Raw genomic sequence first — 20,165 nt, 5'->3', positions numbered from 1 at the left:
GTGCTCGGATAGAAGCAATGGTGAATAAATTTGTTTTGTTTGTCCTGTTGTATGTAGTGAAAGGCCCTGACAGTAAGTACCCAAAGACAGTCGGTATAGCGTTTGGTTTGCCCCTAACTATGCGCGAGTTGTGTATAACAAAATCCCAATAGTGATCGGTGCCTATCAGAATATCGATGTTTAATGTGGATTGATTTGACGGCGGATAGGCCAACGATAGACCTCTCAAATGTGGCAAACGTGCAATATCGTAAGTTACAGTGTTCTCCAATCCCTCGGAAATACAGTCGACCATCAGTACATCGATCGGAGATTTAATGCCATCTTTGCTTTGTAGTGACAGCGTGGTTCTCGGTATGGACTGCACACCGGAACGCGGATTGGAGAACGAATTCAGACTCAATAATTCGTTGTAATTTGGGATTACACCTAGTTTACGTGCGAAAGAGTTTGTGACAAAGCTTCTATCACTACCATTGTCAAATAGGAGGGTAGCAACACATTTAGTACCTCGAAAATGCGTACTAACTCGTGCGGTTTGAAGCATTGCGCGTCGCGGACTGTCAGAGTTAATTTTTGAGTCACTCCCAGTAAAACGCAATTGTTCACCAGTATTTGCTGAATGTGAAAAATGCGAGTTTGCCGTACTAGAATTCGTTGAATTTGTTTGCGCAGTTCCAGATTTATCAAAATGAATCGACGTATGATGTTTACTCTTACAAACACGGTAAGTGAAATGAGACTTACATTGAGACAACATGTGCTTTCCCAAACAATTAAAGCATCGTTTATTTTGGTTAATAAATTCGACTCGATCCTTCCTAGTTGAAATATTTGTACAATTTGTGGTGTAATGCTTGCCTTTGCAATATATGCAATGTGGGGTTCTGTCACCAATTTGTGTTCTACCATGAGTATGATCAGTTTGTGTGACATGGTTTTGTTTCTGTTGATCAGAATATGTGGTACCACTGTAAGATTTGTCAGTATTATTGTAATTACGACGCCCATATCGTTTGGACTTGAACTGTGTTGAGTCATGTGTACTCTGGGTGAAAGCATGTATTGCTGAAGGGTTTGTGTCGTAATCTACCTGACCTATGGCGAGGATTTTAACCTCGTGTAACATGTGCTGACTGAGTGTGACTAATATCCATTCCCCGCTTGGGTTGGATTGCGCTAAACTTTGTTGAAATTGAACTGGGAATGTATCCAGTATCATGGGTATAAGGAGTTTCTCATAGCCCGCCTCTGGTACACCTAATAAACGAAGTGCCCTGATGTGCTTTTCCAGGGTATCATGATATTTCCGTAAAGAATTGGTATCATGATTGGGTGCGTCTGCTGTGCGTAATGCACGCATGTGAGCAGCGATAATTTGATGTGGCTGGCCGAATCGTTCGGTCAAAAGCTGGAGTGCCAAACTGTAATTTACTATAGTAAGATCTAAGCCGGTTATTACTTCTAGAGCCTCCCCCTCTAACGACCTTTTCAAAAAAGTTGTGGATTTAAATCTACAGCAGCATTGAACATATCCCAAAATTCAGCCCATCCCGTATACTCGCCTGAATAGACGGGCAAATCAATACATGGAAATTGAACAAAATTAAATTGAGTGTATTGTGGATTCATACCTGAAATATGAGCTGTTGGAATTGAATTGTTCAAAAAGTTATTTTGTGTAACTTCTACTTGAGACACTGGTGCATTAGCGGGTTGATCGAACTGTTGTACAGGTGGTTGAAACGCGACTTGAAACGTCGGTACTGGTGGCGCGACTTGAGGTGTCGACTGCGGTACGACTTGAGGTGTTGGCGGTGGTACGACTTGAGGTGTCGGCGGTGGTACGACTTGAGGTGTTGGCGGTAGCACAATTTGAGGTGTCGGCGGCAGTGCGACTTGAGGTGTCGGCGGCGATACAAGCTGTTGGACCGGTGCTTGTTGATCATCTGGAGGGATTGGTTGTTGATTTACTTTGTGTTGACCAAGTTGTGGGACTGGAATGTATTTCTTGCTTCGCTGGCTTGTTTTCTGTCAGGAATAAATTGATCGAACTAAACCTCTCGAGTAATTTGAGTTCGATTTCTTCAGTTTCCGTAAACTCTGCGTCCAGAACAACGGCGTAATTTCTGACTTCGTCGCAGGCCTTTTGTAAGGTTGAGATACGATTGTCAAGTGCTAGTATGCTTACTTTGATCTGCCGATATACTTCAGATTTGTTGTCAGTGACTTCAAAGTCTTGGATTCTATCCTCAGCAAGTGTCAACGTGATATTTAATTGAGTCACAACTTTGTTCAGTCTATCTATTGCTTTGTTCAGGATTCTTCGAGGCATGATGAATCAGTATTGGATATCCTGGTCTCGGCACCAAATTTATGTGGTGGATAAGTTTGTATCGCAAAACTAGGCGTTGGGGTGTTCTTTTCATCACATAAAACGAACTGATTAAACATGCGGAATTGTTATTGAAACGGACATCGATTGCATTGTGTTTTCTTGAGTTGAACAGACATAAGGTATAATTCAAACTTGTTTATTTGTACTCAACATGAACATCAATACGTTGTACAGCAAATACTTCTTGGTATAAAATATAGATCGCTAAATAATAGCTTCATGAGGAGTTGACATCGTATAGAGCATAGAAAGGAGGGTGTGCATAACGAGCATCAAGTTGCGAAGCTACCATAGAAGGAATTACAGCGACGGCCTGAATCGGACTTCTCACAACAGTGCTTTGCCTGGTTAATGTAATTGTCAATGTTAGAGCGGCATTTGTCTCGGTGACAGCTAATCGGAGAAGTGCGAAACACGTGTTTGTACTCTAGAATATATCATGCCAAAACGTTCCGAAAATAAAACAACGCTAATGATTGGCGCATACAAACAAAACATAACGCTGTCATTCCATATTAGGAGTGACACGCGACTAACACGAGGCAGAACTTTGGTGGGAATTTTGGGCGGTAAACAGACAAGTACCGCGAGAACGCAATGGGAAACAATGTAGCGAACGTTTGGATATAGCGTCACGGTTGCTACAGAAACCGATCTAGTCTCTCAGGACTCAACTCGTGGTTATCAAAACAATGTCTGAAATTACAAACTAGCTTGGAGAACATCATACAGAAAGTAAAATTTTTTCATGTTAGATAACTGTGCGCGACAAAAGATCAGCAGAGAGACGCTTAGTCTTTCGCGGGAACAAGGGGGATTGAATTTAATGAACGTGGCAAGGTTTGCAAGCTCGTTAAAAACGGCTTGGGTTCAAAGGTCATTGTTAAACTGCTCACACCCGTGGAAAGCACTTTTCTCTGCTATTTTTGAGCAATCTGATACACCCAGGATTTGGGAAGCAGATTCTATGTTTATAAGAAATCTAAGACATAACATATCGAACGATTTTTGAAAAAATATTTTAGAAACGTGGGAATTTTGTATCTCTAGGAAAGGTAAATGCGGTATAATTCAAAATCAGACACTTTGGTACAACTCTCAAATATGTATTGATAACTCCTATATTAAAAAGGAGGTTTGGCAGAGTATGTGAATGACTTGCTTACTGATGAGGGGAATTTGATGAATGTAACAGAGTTTATATATAAATATAATTTTAAGGTTAGTTTTATAGAATACCAGATGCTTATTACTGCAATACCAAAATCCTGGAAATCAACTTTAAAAGAAACGCCAAAGAAATTGTCGAAAATTGAAAATTTTGTTGCTTTTTTTTTTAAATAAAAAAAAGCCACATAGAACAGTCTACGACATACTCATGGACACAAATCATAACACATTATTGAAAGCTCATAATAAATGGGAAGATAAACTTGAAGTGCGGATAGAATCTGAACAATGGTCTTGTATACATGATTTACCTTTCCGCTGTACAAGTGATACTAAGTTACAAGCTTTTCAGTTTAAATTTTTACATCGGGTCATTCCGACTAACAAACAACTTTGTCAGTGGGGTCTGGTAGACTGTTCATTGTGTATCTTCTGCAATTATCATGTTGAATCTTTAGAACATATTTTCCTTACATGTACTTTCACTAGACAGTTTTGGGGGGAATGTTTGTTCATGTGGAAGAATTGGACAAAAACAGCTATTAATTTATCAAATGTAGAAATTATGCTTGGTGTGGGTAACGAAAATACACTTGTATTAAACCATTTTATACTTTGCTGTAAATATCATATCTATTTATCACATAAGAACAGCTGTAAACCAGATGCCACTCAGGTTGAACTTTCTTTCCAAAAATACTTCGAAATAGAGCGCTATATTGCAGCGCGAAACCTGAAAACAGACATTTTTAATAGAAAATGGAATATTGTTGATTTTTAAAATTTTGTGAAATTAAGTTGAACTCAATGTAACACTGTCACTTTTCTGCTTTTTTCTGTCATTTCTTTATTGTTATTTGTCCTTTTTTTTAATGTATTAATTTCTGTTTTTTCCATTCGTTCCAGCTTCTTTGTTCTCTTTTCTTGTATTCGCAAATAAAGAAAACTATTTATTATAAAAAAAGAAATATAAAACTACTTTGTTATAATGAGACACATGTACTACTTAATAATAGCAAGATATGGATTTTCATGTCATGTAAAAATTAAATTAAAAATGCATTTACCAGGATTGTCTTTGGTATGTGGCCGAATACTGAGCAAAAACTACAGTTGGTTGAACTATTGAACAATTCCTTCAACGCACCGCATGGAGACCTGCACGGAGCCTCCGCTTCAAGTATGGGTCGGTCTGTGCAAAATATTGAAATCATCTCCAAAGTCTTATCAGTTCACAGTTCTTACTTTAGAAACATATAGTTGCTATGTTTTTAAACGTGTGACGGTTGAAAATCTATGTACACATTATACTGAGAGCATATAGTTTGCATCATGCATACAAATAATACCGTGCACTTCAAGGTGGCTGTATGTCATGTCATATCTGTGTTTCTTTAGTATAGTAAAAAATGGGGAAACAAATTTATAAAATGAATTGCTCTAGTCAGTTGGATTTTTAGCCCACATGTAATAGATAATAAAATGTCAACCTAAGCTCTGGCTGAGAAGAAAACTTCTATTGTACAATTTTCCCAGTGATGCAGTTATAACAAGCTATTTGACGAAAACATCTCAAGTATTACCAGAGAGGGCGCACTTAAATGCGCGTTGGCTATATACCATCTGCCAAGGTGTAGTGTTGAGGCCATGGCCAAATAAATAAACCTTGGCTAGTGAAGATGACTGTTCCCTTGATCTGTGTAACTATATAGTGTGCACAATCATGGGAAAGAATTTAAATTGGAACTTTGTTTAAGGAGCTTATATGTGTTACATGATTCTTTCAATAAGATCTTGGTGGCCTGGAAACAACTAATCCGTTAATGTGTTAATAACGGTACCTCTAATTATGTCATTTTTCCAGGTATTGCTTATGATGAAGCTATAATGGCACAGCAAGATAGAATAGAAAAAGAGGTATGTTTATAGGTATTATATGGTCAGGTACAAACTAATATTTACTCTCCTTTGTGTGTTTTGTACTGTAAAAGACTTTTTAGCTGGAATTAATTTTTGCTGAAAAGAGAATTTGGGTGTTTCATATGGATTTTATTTTCACTGATTTTTGACAAGTTGAGTCTAAAATATAGGAAAAACAGTACATTTATATTCATTGGATTTTATTTTCACTGAATTATTCCTTCAGCAAAAATTAATTCCAAGCGAAAATAAAGTATTTTACAGTATATGATTTCTAGTACCAGATTCTGGTGACTGGAATAGGCAGTTTGCTAGTGCCAGATGCTAGCAACTAGGATGGCAGATTGCTAGTGTCAGATTCTAGTGACTTATATTAGCAGATCCTAATTGCCTGATTCCAGTGACTTGCTTTGGCAGATACTTAGTGCTGGAGGCTAGACACTTGCATAGATAGATCTCTAGTACCGGATGCTGGTGACTAGAATGGGCAGATCCCTAATGCAGGAGACTAGTGACTTGCATAGGCATATTGCTAGTGGCGTATTCTAGGGACTTGCATAGGCAGATCATTAGTGCCAGATTCTAGTGATTAGGATGAGCTGCCAGCTTCTACCTTAGTGTAAATATGGATTTTGATATAGTATTTCGTTTTAGATTGCTGAAAATAGTTCTTTAATTGGTGCAAAAGAAGACTTGTGTCTACTTAAAAATGATTATGCAGAAGATGATGACATTTACCAACAGAAACTTAGAGTAAGTGATATTGATACCTCTCATACTACTACATGACCATTGGAATCTGTCTACTGAGTACTGATACATTTCATACTACCACATGACCATTAGAATCTGTCTACTGAGTACTGATACCTCTCATACTACCACATGACCATTAGAATCTGTCTACTGCGTACTGATACCTCTCATATTACCACATGACCATTAGAATCTGTCTACTGCGTACTGATACCTCTCATATTACCACATGACCATTAGAATCTGTCTACTGTGTACTGATACCTCTCATTACCACATGACCATTAGAATCTGTCTACTGAGTACTGATACCTCTCATACTACCACATGACCATTAGAATCTGTCTACTGCGTACTGATACCTCATATTACCACATGACCATTAGAATCTGTCTACTGCGTACTGATACCTCTCATATTACCACATGACCATTAGAATCTGTCTACTGCGTACTGATACCTCTCATATTACCACATGACCATTAGAATCTGTCTACTGCGTACTGATACCTCTCATATTACCACATGACCATTAGAATCTGTCTACTGTGTACTGATACCTCTCATATTACCACATGACCATTAGAATCTGTCTACTGAGTACTGATACCTCTCATATTACCACATGACCATTAGAATCTGTCTACTGCATACTGATACCTCTCATATTACCACATGATCATTAGAATCTGCCTACTGTGTACTGATACCTCTCATATTACCACATGACCATTAGAATCTGTCTACTGAGTACTGATACCTCTCATATTACCACATGATCATTAGAATCTGTCTACTGCGTACTGATACCTCTCATACTACCACATGACCATTAGAATCTGTCTACTGAGTACTGATACCTCTCATATTACCACATGATCATTAGAATCTGCCTACTGTGTACTGATACCTCTCGTATTACCACATGACCATTAGAATCTGTCTACTGAGTACTGATACCTCTCATATTACCACATGATCATTAGAATCTGTCTACTGCGTACTGATACCTCTCATACTACCACATGACCATTAGAATCTGTCTACTGAGTACTGATACCTCTCATATTACCACATGATCATTAGAATCTGCCTACTGTGTACTGATACCTCTCATACTAACACATGACCATTATAATCTGTCTACTGTGTACTGATACCTCTCATATTACCGCATGATCATTAGAATCTGCCTACTGTGTACTGATACCTCTCATATTACCACATGACCATTAGAATCTGTCTACTGTGTACTGATACCTCTTATATTACCACATGACCATTATAATCTGTCTGTGTACTGATACCTCTCATATTACCACATGATCATTAGAATCTGCCTACTGTGTACTGATACCTCTCATATTACCACATGACCATTAGAATCTGTCTACTGTGTACTGATACCTCTCATATTACCACATGACCATTAGAATCTGTCTACTGTGTACTGATACCTCTCATATTACCACATGACCATTAGAATCTGTCTACTGAGTACTGATACCTCTCATATTACCACATGACCATTAGAATCTGCCTACTGTGTACTGATACCTCTCATATTACCACATGACCATTAGAATCTGTCTACTGAGTACTGATACCTCTCATATTACCACATGACCATTAGAATCTGCCTACTGTGTACTGATACCTCTCATATTACCACATGACCATTAGAATCTGTCCACTGTGTACTGATACCTCTCATATTACCACATGACCATTAGAATCTGTCTACTGCGTACTGATACCTCTCATATTACCACATGACCATTAGAATCTGTCTACTGCATACTGATACCTCTCATACTAACACATGACCATTAGAATCTGCCTACTGTGTACTGATACCTCTCATACTACCACATGACCATTAGAATCTGCCTATTGAGTACTGATACCTCTCATATTACCACATGACCATTATAATCTGTCTATTGAGTACTGATACCTCTCATACTACCACATGACTATTAGAATCTGTCTATTGAGTACTGATACCTCTCATACTACCACATGACTATTAGAATCTGCCTAAAGAGTACTGATACCTCTCATACTACCACATGACTATTAGAATCTGTCTACTGAGGACTGATACCTCTCATACTACCACATGACTATTAGAATCTGCCTACTGTGTACTGATACCTCTCATACTACCACATGACCATTAGAATCTGCCTATTGAGTACTGATACCTCTCATATTACCACATGACCATTATAATCTGTCTATTGAGTACTGATACCTCTCATACTACCACATGACTATTAGAATCTGTCTATTGAGTACTGATACCTCTCATACTACCACATGACTATTAGAATCTGCCTAAAGAGTACTGATACCTCTCATACTACCACATGACTATTAGAATCTGTCTACTGAGTACTGATACCTCTCATACTACCACATGACCATTAGAATCTGCCTACTGTGTACTGATACCTCTCATACTAACACATGACCATTAGAATCTGCCTACTGTGTACTGATACCTCTCATATTACCACATGACCATTAGAATCTGTCTACTGTGTACTGATACCTCTCATATTACCACATGACCATTAGAATCTGTCTACTGCGTACTGACACCTCTCATATTACCACATGACCATTAGAATCTGTCTACTGCATACTGATACCTCTCATACTAACACATGACCATTAGAATCTGCCTACTGTGTACTGATACCTCTCATACTACCACATGACCATTAGAATCTGCCTATTGAGTACTGATACCTCTCATATTACCACATGACCATTATAATCTGTCTATTGAGTACTGATACCTCTCATACTACCACATGACTATTAGAATCTGTCTATTGAGTACTGATACCTCTCATACTACCACATGACTATTAGAATCTGGCTAAAGAGTACTGATACCTCTCATACTACCACATGACTATTAGAATCTGTCTACTGAGTACTGATACCTCTCATACTACCACATGACCATTAGAATCTGCCTATTGAGTACTGATACCTCTCATATTACCACATGACCATTATAATCTGTCTATTGAGTACTGATACCTCTCATACTACCACATGACTATTAGAATCTGTCTATTGAGTACTGATACCTCTCATACTACCACATGACTATTAGAATCTGCCTAAAGAGTACTGATACCTCTCATACTACCACATGACTATTAGAATCTGTCTACTGAGTACTGATACCTCTCATACTACCACATGACTATTAGAATCTGCCTACTGTGTACTGATACCTCTCATACTACCACATGACCATTAGAATCTGCCTATTGAGTACTGATACCTCTCATACTACCACATGGCTATTAGAATCTGCCTACTGTGTACTGATACCTCTCATACTACCACATGACCATTAGAATCTGCCTACTGTGTACTGATACCTCTCATACTACCACATGACCATTAGAATCTGCCTACTGTGTACTGATACCTCTCATACTACCACATGACCATTAGAATCTGCCTACTGTGTACTGATACCTCTCATATTACCACATGACCATTATAATCTGTCTACTGAGTACTGATACCTCTCATACTACCACATGACTATTAGAATCTGCCTAAAGATCACTGATTCCCTTCATACTATCACATAGAGGCAGTTGAAATTTGTACTGATTACATTGCGTATTTCTATTTACAGGATTTAATGTGTAGATATTCACATGTTAGAAAAACAAGAGGAGATGGCAATTGCTTTTTCAGGGGCTTTGGATTTTCTTATTTAGAAAAATTACTTGATGACAAGGTTGAACTTGCAAGGTAAGATGTGTTATGACTGTTGTATCCATATAAGGACCTCTTTCCGTTCTGTGATCCTGTCAAGGAGTCCCATAAGATTGTCTATTCCTATAACTAGTTCAATCAAGGTTTTCCACATAAATCTGTGAGCATGTGAAGAAGTTCAATGTGAAGGAGCTCAATCAAGGTTTGCCACACAAAAGCACTTTATTTTACCCGTGGATCACCCAACCTACAAATGTCATCAGTCAAACACATGAAAACTGATGATCAAAAAGGCATATCAGGGGTACAGTATTTGCAGATAGATTTAAAAGGTTAACTGACAAAGCAACAAGCCTTTACCATATTTACATGGCACAAGTAAAGGCTGTGAAGCCCTATCATCTGAAACATATTCTCATCATGAAAATATTGAAGTTGATACTTTGCTTGAGGAAATGTCAATCACCATTTGTCACAATTCAGTTCAGAAGCAGATATTATTTTTGAAGTTTAGCGATTATAGAAAACCAAGAACCATGTTTATCAGTAACTACACAGTCACCAGCGGAAATTGTAACAAAATATCACTGTGAGCATAAAAATAATGTCACTGTGCTGCGCATAGATTGGCTTTAGTTGTAACAGACGCCAGTTATGGAGTTGAAAAGTATCAAACAATATACAAGTACTTTAAAAAATATTAGTAATTCAGCAATGTGATATGAACATCAGATTTTCGTAATTTGGGGTAAAAAAAGTCTTATTTTTGACTCCTGCTTGAAAACTGCCAGCCCAGTTGCTTCAACATTTTTATGTAGGTACCCTGTGTGGATCTCTATTTCATTTTGATAAAATAAATGTTCTCTGTAAATATTTGTGTCGTTTATAGCATCCCTATTAAATGTGTAATGCAGTGAATTATTTATCCTATATTTAACTAATTTGAAAATCACTTCACTAAGTGTTTTTTCTGCTATTCACAGGTTTAAAGATATAGTCAGCAAGAGTAAAGATGACCTTGTATCTTTAGGGTTTCCTGCTTTCACTATAGAAGACTTCTATGACACGGTATGTTTACATGCTTTTAAAGAATATTTGCTCCACTATTCACATTGACAAGGTGTATTACTACACTACTCACATTGACAAGGTTTATGACTCCACTACTCACATTGACAAGGTGTATCACTACACAACTCACATTGACAAGGTGTATCACTCCACTACTTACATTGACAAGGTGTATCACTACACTACTCACATTGACATGGTGTATCACTACACTACTTATATTGACAAGGTGTATCACTCCACTACTCACATTGACAAGGTGTATTACTACACTACTCACATTGACAAGGTGTTTTACTACACTACTCACATTGACAAGGTGTATTGCTCCACTACTCACATTGACAAGGTATATTGCTCCACTACTCACATTGACAAGGGTATCACTCCACTGCTCACATTGACAAGGGGTATCACTCCACTGCTCACATTGACAAGGGGTATCACTCCACTACTCACATTGACAAGGTGTATGACTCCACTACTCACATTGACAAGGTGTATCACTACACAACACACATTGACAAGGTGTATCACTCCACTACTTACATTGACAAGGTGTATTGCTCCACTACTCACATTGACAAGGTATATTGCTCCACTACTCACATTGACAAGGTATATTGCTCCACTACTCACATTGACAAGGGTATCACTCCACTGCTCACATTGACAAGGGGTATCACTCCACTGCTCACATTGACAAGGGGTATCACTCCACTGCTCACATTGACAAGGGGTATCACTCCACTGCTCACATTGACAAGGTGTATCACTACACTACTCACATTGACAAGGTGTATCACTACACTACTCACATTGACAAGGTGTGTCACTACACTACTCACATTGACAAGGTGTATCACTACACTACTCACATTGACAAGATGTATCACTACACTACTCACATTGACAAGGTGTATCACTACACTACTCACATTGACAAGGTGTTTCACTACACTACTCACATTGACAAGGTGTATCACTACACTACTCACATTGACAAGGTGTATCACTACACTACTCACATTGACAAGGTGTATCACTCCACTACTCACATTGACAAGGTGTATTACTACACTACTCACATTGACAAGGTGTATTGCTCCACTACTCACATTGACAAGGGTATCACTCCACTGCTCACATTGACAAGGGGTATCACTCCACTGCTCACATTGACAAGGGGTATCCCTCCACTGCTCACATTGACAAGGGGTATCACTACACTACTCACATTGACAAGGGGTATCACTCCACTGCTCACATTGACAAGGTGTATCACTACACTACTCACATTGACAAGGTGTATCACTACACTACTCGCATTGACAAGGTGTATCACTACACTACTTACATTGACAAGGTGTATTACTACACTACTCACATTGACAAGGTGTATTGCTCCACTACTCACATTGACAAGGGTATCACTCCACTGCTCACATTGACAAGGGGTATCACTCCACTGCTCACATTGACAATGGGTATCACTCCACTGCTCACATTGACAAGGTGTATCACTACACTACTCACATTGACAAGGTGTATCACGACACTACTCACATTGACAAGGTGTATCACGACACTACTTACATTGACAAGGTGTGTCACTACACTACTCACATTGACAAAGTGTATTGCTCCACTACTCACATTGACAAGGGTATCACTCCACTACTCGCATTGACAAGGTGTATCACTACACTACTCACATTGACAAGGTGTATCACTACACTACTTACATTGACAAGGTGTATCACTACACTACTCACATTGGCAAGGTGTATCACTACACTACTCACATTGACAAGGGGTATCACTCCACTGCTCACATTGACAAGGTGTATCACTACACTACTCACATTGACAAGGTGTATCACTACACTACTTACATTGACAAGGTGTATTACTACACTACTCACATTGACAAGGTGTATTGCTCCACTACTCACATTGACAAGGGTATCACTCCACTGCTCACATTGACAAGGGGTATCACTCCACTGCTCACATTGACAATGGGTATCACTCCACTGCTCACATTGACAAGGTGTATCACTACACTACTCACATTGACAAGGTGTATCACGACACTACTTACATTGACAAGGTGTGTCACTACACTACTCACATTGACAAAGTGTATTGCTCCACTACTCACATTGACAAGGGTATCACTCCACTACTCACATTGACAAGTGTATCACTCCACTACTCACATTGACAAGGGTATCACTCCACTACTCACATTGACAAAGTGTATTGCTCCACTACTCACATTGACAAGGGTATCACTCCACTACTCGCATTGACAAGTGTATCACTCCACTACTCACATTGACAAGGGTATCACTCCACTACTCGCATTGACAAGTGTATCACTCCACTACTCACATTGACAAGGGTATCACTCCACTACTCACATTGACAAGGTGTATCACTACACTACTCACATTGACAAGGTGTATCACTACACTACTCACATTGACAAGGTGTATCACTACACTACTCACATTGACAAGGTGTATCACTACACTACTCACATTGACAAGGTGTATCACTACACTACTTACATTGACAAGGTGTATCACTACACTACTTACATTGACAAGGTGTATCACTACACTACTTACATTGACAAGGTGTATCACTACACTACTCACATTGACAAGGTGTATCACTACAATACTCACATTGACAAGGTGTATCACTACACTGCTCACATTGACAAGGGATATCACTCCACTGCTCACATTGACAAGGTGTATCACTACACTACTCACATTGACAAGGTGTATCACTACACTACTCACATTGACAAGGTGTATCACTACACTACTCACATTGACAAGGTGTATCACTACACTACTTACATTGACAAGGTGTATTACTACACTACTCACATTGACAAGGTGTATTGCTCCACTACTCACATTGACAAGGGTATCACTCCACTGCTCACATTGACAAGGGGTATCACTCCACTGCTCACATTGACAAGGGGTATCACTCCACTGCTCACATTGACAAGGTGTGTCACTACACTACTCACATTGACAAGGTGTATTACTACACTACTCACATTGACAAGGTGTATTACTACACTACTCACATTGACAAAGTGTATTGCTCCACTACTCGCATTGACAAGTGTATCACTCCACTACTCACATTGACAAGGGTATCACTCCACTACTCACATTGACAAGGTGTATCACTCCACTGCTCACATTGACAAGGGGTATCATTCCACTGCTCACATTGACAAGGTGTATCACTCCACTACTCACATTGACAAGGTGTATTTATTCACTGCTCACATTGACAAGGGGTATCACTCCACTGCTCACCTTGACAAGGTGTATCACTCCACTGCTCACATTGACAAGGTACATTGCTCCACTATTCACATTGACAAAGGGTATCACTACACTACTCACATTGACAAGCCTGTACAATATACTTTAATTTTAATTCTGAACCATATTCTCTGTTTGTAGTTCATGGATGTTGTTGAACAAGTAGAAAAGCCAGTCACATTAGAGGAGTTATTAGGTTTATTCAGAGACCAAGGCTTATCAGACTATTTAGTAGTTTATCTCAGATTACTCACCTCTGGTCAATTACAAAAAGATAGTGACTTCTTTGAAAACTTCATTGAGGGTGGTCTAAGTGTTAAAGACTTTTGCAACAGGGTAAGTTCTGTAATGGGATAATTTAATTCTCAGATGATGCATTTCATTTTGTAATTCTATCTAAACAAGTTGTGAATGTTAGTTTTCTCGTTCCCACCCCCCAAAAGATTCATAATGTACAAAGTCATGCAATTTTTATTTGAACAAGAATATGTCAGCTGTGTATGCAAATTAGCTAAAATAGTATGCATACATTATATGTGGTCATTAGACTACATAAGCAGCTACATGTAACAAGTTTAATTTATTTGAACAAACTGTTATTTATGTGTTTTTGTGCCAGGTGACAGTTCCAGACATTGAATGTCACTGCTGTCTCTCCTGAATTTTTTTTTGTATGTGCAAGTTACAAGTAGTAGTGAAACACAGTGCATTTTGCCACAGAAGCCATATTCATGTTTTCGACTACATGACAGGGCTGTGCGGCCATCTCCTGATCAAATGGCAATTTATTGCGCTATCCTGGCGTCAACCAGGCTCGATCAAACACAAGCACTTGCAGACCTTAACAAAGGTTCCCCCAAAGTTTCATTCGTTAGTGAATGAATCTCAGCCAGTGGAATTGGCCTTCCCATTGAGTCTGTGGCACACTCTCCCAGGGTAGGCTTGACCCTTTATGAGGTTCAGCCTCAGGTAGGATTTGAACTTGGGTCTACCGATCACGAGTCTGATGCGACAACCACTATGCTACCAGTGACCGATTGAAAAATCTGCTTTGATAAAAACAAAACATGTTTAAAAATAGTTTGTGTGTTCATTTTAACATGAATTTTTTTTTTTATGTTTTCCAGGAAGTAGAACCAATGGGGAAAGAGAGTGACCATATTCACATAATAGCCATAACAAATGCTCTTGGTGTTGGAGTACGAGTTGAATATATGGATCGTGTTAGTGGGAACGAAGTGAACCACCATGATTTCCCAGAAGGATGTCAACCTAATGTAACTTTCTTGTATAGACCTGGACATTATGACATATTGTATCCTCATTGATTGCTGTATAGACCTGGACTTTATCATGACATGTTATAAATTCTGACACTTTCTCTGATCGCTGTATAGAACAGGACATTTTGACATCCTTGCAAATTGATATAGACCCACTGAACATTTCAACATCCATGCTGATCATGGTAGACCTGCTGGACATTTTGACATCCTTGCGAATTGATGTAGACCCACTGAACATTTCAACATCCATGCTGATCATGGTAGACCTGCTGGACATTTTGACATCCATGCTGATTGTTGTAGACCTACTGGACATTTTGACATCCTTGCGAATTGATGTAGACCCACTGAACATTTCAACATCCATGCTGATCATGGTAGACCTGCTGGACATTTTGACATCCATGCTGATTGTTGTACCCCTACTGGACATTTTGACATCCATGCTGATTGTTGTAGACCTGCTAGACATTTTGACATCCATGCTGATTGTTGTAGACCTGCTAGACATTTTGACATCCATGCTGATTGTTGTACCCCTACTGGACATTTTGACATCCATGCTGATTTTTGTAGACCTGCTGGACTTTTTGACATCCATGCTGATTGTTGTAGACCTACTGGACATTTTGACATCCATGCTGATTGTTGTAGACCTACTGGACATTTTGACATCCATGCTGATTGTTGTAGACCTACTGGACATTTTGACATCCATGCTGATTGTTGTAGACCTACTGGACATTTTGACATCCATGCTGATTGTTGTAGACCTACTGGACATTTTGACATCCATGCTGATTGTTGTAGACCTACTGGACATTTTGACATCCATGCTGATTGTTGTAGACCTACTGGACATTTTGACATCCATGCTGATTGTTGTAGACCTACTGGACATTTTGACATCCATGCTGATTGTTGTAGACCTACTGGACATTTTGACATCCATGCTGATTGTTGTAGACCTACTGGACATTTTGACATCCATGCTGATTGTTCCATGCTGATTGTTGTAGACCTACTGGACATTATGACATCCATGCTGATTGTTGTGGACCAACTGGACATTTTGACATCCTGCTAGACATTTTGACATCCATGCTGATTGTTGTAGACCTACTGGACATTTTGACATCCATGCTGATTGTTGTACCCCTACTGGACATTTTGACATCCATGCTGATTGTTGTAGACCTACTGGACATTTTGACATCCATGCTGATTGTTGTAGACCTACTGGACATTTTGACATCCATGCTGATTTTTGTAGACCTGCTGGACTTTTTGACATCCATGCTGATTGTTGTAGACCTACTAGACATTTTGACATCCATGCTGATTGTTGTAGACCTACTAGACATTTTGACATCCATGCTGATTGTTCCATGCAGATTGTTGTAGACCTACTGGACATTATGACATCCATGCTGATTGTTGTGGACCAACTGGACATTTTGACATCCTGCTAGACATTTTGACATCCATGCTGATTGTTGTAGACCTACTGGACATTTTGACATCCATGCTGATTGTTGTAGACCTACTGGACATCCATGCTGATTGTTGTAGACCTACTGGACATTTTGACATCCATGCTGATTGTTGTAGACCTACTGTACATTTTGACATCCATGCTGATTGTTGTAGACCTGCTAGACATTTTGACATCCATGCTGATTGTTGTAGACCTACTGGACATTTTGACATCATGCTGATTTTTGTAAACCTGCTAGACATTTTGACATCTATGCTGATTGTTGTAGACCTGTTTTGCCACTGATCGTTTTAATCATCAGTGATTAGATACTGTTATACAGTTTTCTCAAAAGATTTCTGTTTTTGTACTGCTCCATCTGAATAAGATTTTCATACACTTTATTTATTCGGTAGTACATGTACAATAGTAAATTAGCTGTGCTGTTGAATTCTACTAAATGTTTTATTTTCTCTTTTTAATTCATATTAAGTACAGCTACTTTTATTCCTACATTGTGACCAAACTAGAAATGTATATTTAATTGCATCAAACTTGGGCACTTGTGGAGTTTGCTCTCTTATATACTGGTATGTTCGGTTTTCACATTCTTAAAATAGAATTGTGCTGAAATTGCCTTATTATATATTTAGTGTTTTTTTTTTTTATTTTTGTTTGTAGAGAACACAATGTTCTACTGATATTTGAAGAACCACTCAAAAATTTTCAGCTTTTTACTTTTTTGATTTCAATAAAAATTGTTACATATGTGGTCTAGAATAACAGACCCAGACAGTTCTTTGGTCTAAAGTCACGAATATTAAATATGCATAATAATTACCCAATTTTTAGATACTTAACAAATATTTCCAGTACCATTCATCAAATTTAAATGGTAGTTACGTATCCACATCTGTTAAGGAACCCAAAGTTTTAGCCTTTCACAGATATCTCAATATCTACTCATCAGATTTCAATGAAACTTGGTACCGTACGTATATTGTTTTGGGGATCTCCATGTAAGCAAATTGAGTGCTCTCATATTTATTTTTAGCTGTTCAACAGATTTCAATGAAACTTGCAAAACTACAGACCTGATCAATGATTAAAATCCATTGATAAATTAGATATCTCAATAACCACTTACCTGGAATAAGATTTTAAATCAATCTTGATACATAGGTGCTCTAAAATGAACAATACAATTTATTCATTCATCATAGCTTTCTGTTTTATAAACTTCAATACAGTGTCACACTGTGCATCTCAAAGAGCAGAGGTATATCAGCCAACCAGGGCTGATTTTAAATATTATCTATTTGTACTTGATGCCTCAACTAGCTTAAGCACACAGGAGTTCTTTCTAAGTTTTTGATTTTAATAGCCACTTATAAAATGTATTAACCAAGAAATAAATAAATCAAAACAAATTTATACAAGTTTGCAATGTGAATAAGGAAAATGAACAAATTATTTGGTAGGGTATCCAATACAGGTCTAACTTGTGTTTTGGGAACGTGCATTCATCTAATGTCATTTCTTGGACATGCCTGGACATTTTTTTTTTTAGTGACAAGGCATAATTCAAGACGCATACATGTCATTTTTTTTTCTTCTTTTGACCCTCAACTGATTCAAAATGGCAGAGTAGTTTGTTCTCTACCCATTTTTCCCTGGTATACATATCAATTTGTTTTTCAACCCAAAAAAAACTGCAATTGCACCATGTCATTAGTTCCTGTGCAACAAAAATGGGAACTTGCATGTTGAACATGCCAGGACTGCAGAATTCTTAATGATTTGATCATTGATTCAACTAAAACTTTTGCAATGTGTGATCAGAATGTCAAATTTACCCAAAGGTCTGATAGAGGTATTGTAGGTAATATGCACATTTTCAATTGACCAAACTCGCCAACAAATATATTTTAGTACAAACCACAGGCACTGAAGACCAATCACTTTCAAACTCCACACATACATTGTGTATCTCCATTTGTTTTTTTGAATTTCAACTGAATGACGGCCATTGTTATTGCTGCACATCATTTTGTATTTTAAGATCAAGTTTCAAGGAATATGGTCCCATGGCTATATCTTCAAACTCTATAAATAAGCAATGTTAAACATATTCACATTTGTTAGGTGATCAAATGGCTCAAACTACAGCTCATTTGTAGACTATCTGAGAATACCATGTTACAAATAATGTTTGATTATTCAGTCACTGTGAATCTTGATCAATATATTTACATAACAATGGATGATACCAATGATATTGTATGTCATGAAATTCATTATAAGGCCCAAAAAAATTGTTTTGTTGCCCTCAGCAACTGACCGAAAATTATGAAATATCGGGTCGCGTTTTTTTAATAAAAAAGCTCACTATTTTAAGCAGTAAAAAAATGTTTCTTCTAAAAATTAACGATCCCGGACCGTTTTTTAATCCCAGGGGTTGATCTGTATTTCTCTGACATATTCCAAATACTATGAAGTCCATATACCTCGGCTATTTACAATGCCCTTAGTTTTCACGAGTTTAAGAAAGAAAAAAAAATTCCAGCCGATCCAACTTGAGGGCAACATAAGTTTGTTTGTTTTTTGGCCTAATGAGAATACAAGTGTACGTTAGTGCCACACATTTCAAATTATTGTATTGGCCGAAGGAGTTCTTGTGTATGAAAGGTACTCTAAGTTACTATTCATAATTCTTAAGTGGATCATCTGACGCACCACAAAAATATGATTAAGTGTTAAAATTTACATCTTTCCAAGTAGGAAAATCTTTTAATTTCCTATAATTTGGGTCAGGTGAAATAGAAAATTGACACTCCCTCCACTGAACATCTATCATGTGCTAAGCAAAATGCAGTGCCTGTGCTGATTTCTTTCAAACATCACTCATGGTGGGTTGGTATTATTTTTTGTGTGCCTTTTGTTCATGCACAAAATGTCCAAATACGATA

The 20,165-nt window shown here is 38.0% G+C and overlaps 1 protein-coding gene across 3 annotated transcripts in view; it reads left to right on the top strand.

Moving 5' to 3' along the window:
- The window catches only part of LOC146748638 (ubiquitin thioesterase OTUB1-like), a 38,205-nt gene that overhangs the window by 8,658 nt on the left and 9,382 nt on the right, over positions 1–20,165 (top strand). The window contains exons 2-8 of one of the 3 annotated variants that reach the window (XM_085494081.1): positions 5,433–5,485; positions 6,143–6,241; positions 9,918–10,036; positions 10,984–11,068; positions 14,575–14,769; positions 15,561–15,748; positions 18,070–18,635. In XM_085494081.1, coding sequence (XP_085350207.1) covers positions 5,433–5,485; positions 6,143–6,241; positions 9,918–10,036; positions 10,984–11,068; positions 14,575–14,769; positions 15,561–15,748; positions 18,070–18,088 — 758 coding nt within the window. In that variant the 3' untranslated portion in view covers positions 18,089–18,635. Of the gene's footprint in view, positions 1–5,432; positions 5,486–6,142; positions 6,242–9,917; positions 10,037–10,983; positions 11,069–14,574; positions 14,770–15,560; positions 18,636–20,165 lie in introns of those variants that run through there. The other 2 variants (XM_085494092.1, XM_085494085.1) reach the window with 2 other exon arrangements.

The sequence above is a fragment of the Saccoglossus kowalevskii genome, chromosome 2 (genome assembly GCF_978046115.1).
Source record: "Saccoglossus kowalevskii chromosome 2, keSacKowa6.1, whole genome shotgun sequence".
NCBI lineage: Eukaryota > Metazoa > Hemichordata > Enteropneusta > Harrimaniidae > Saccoglossus > Saccoglossus kowalevskii.
Note: the sequence above shows the minus strand (reverse complement) of the source record. Positions and strands in the feature narration are given on the sequence as shown.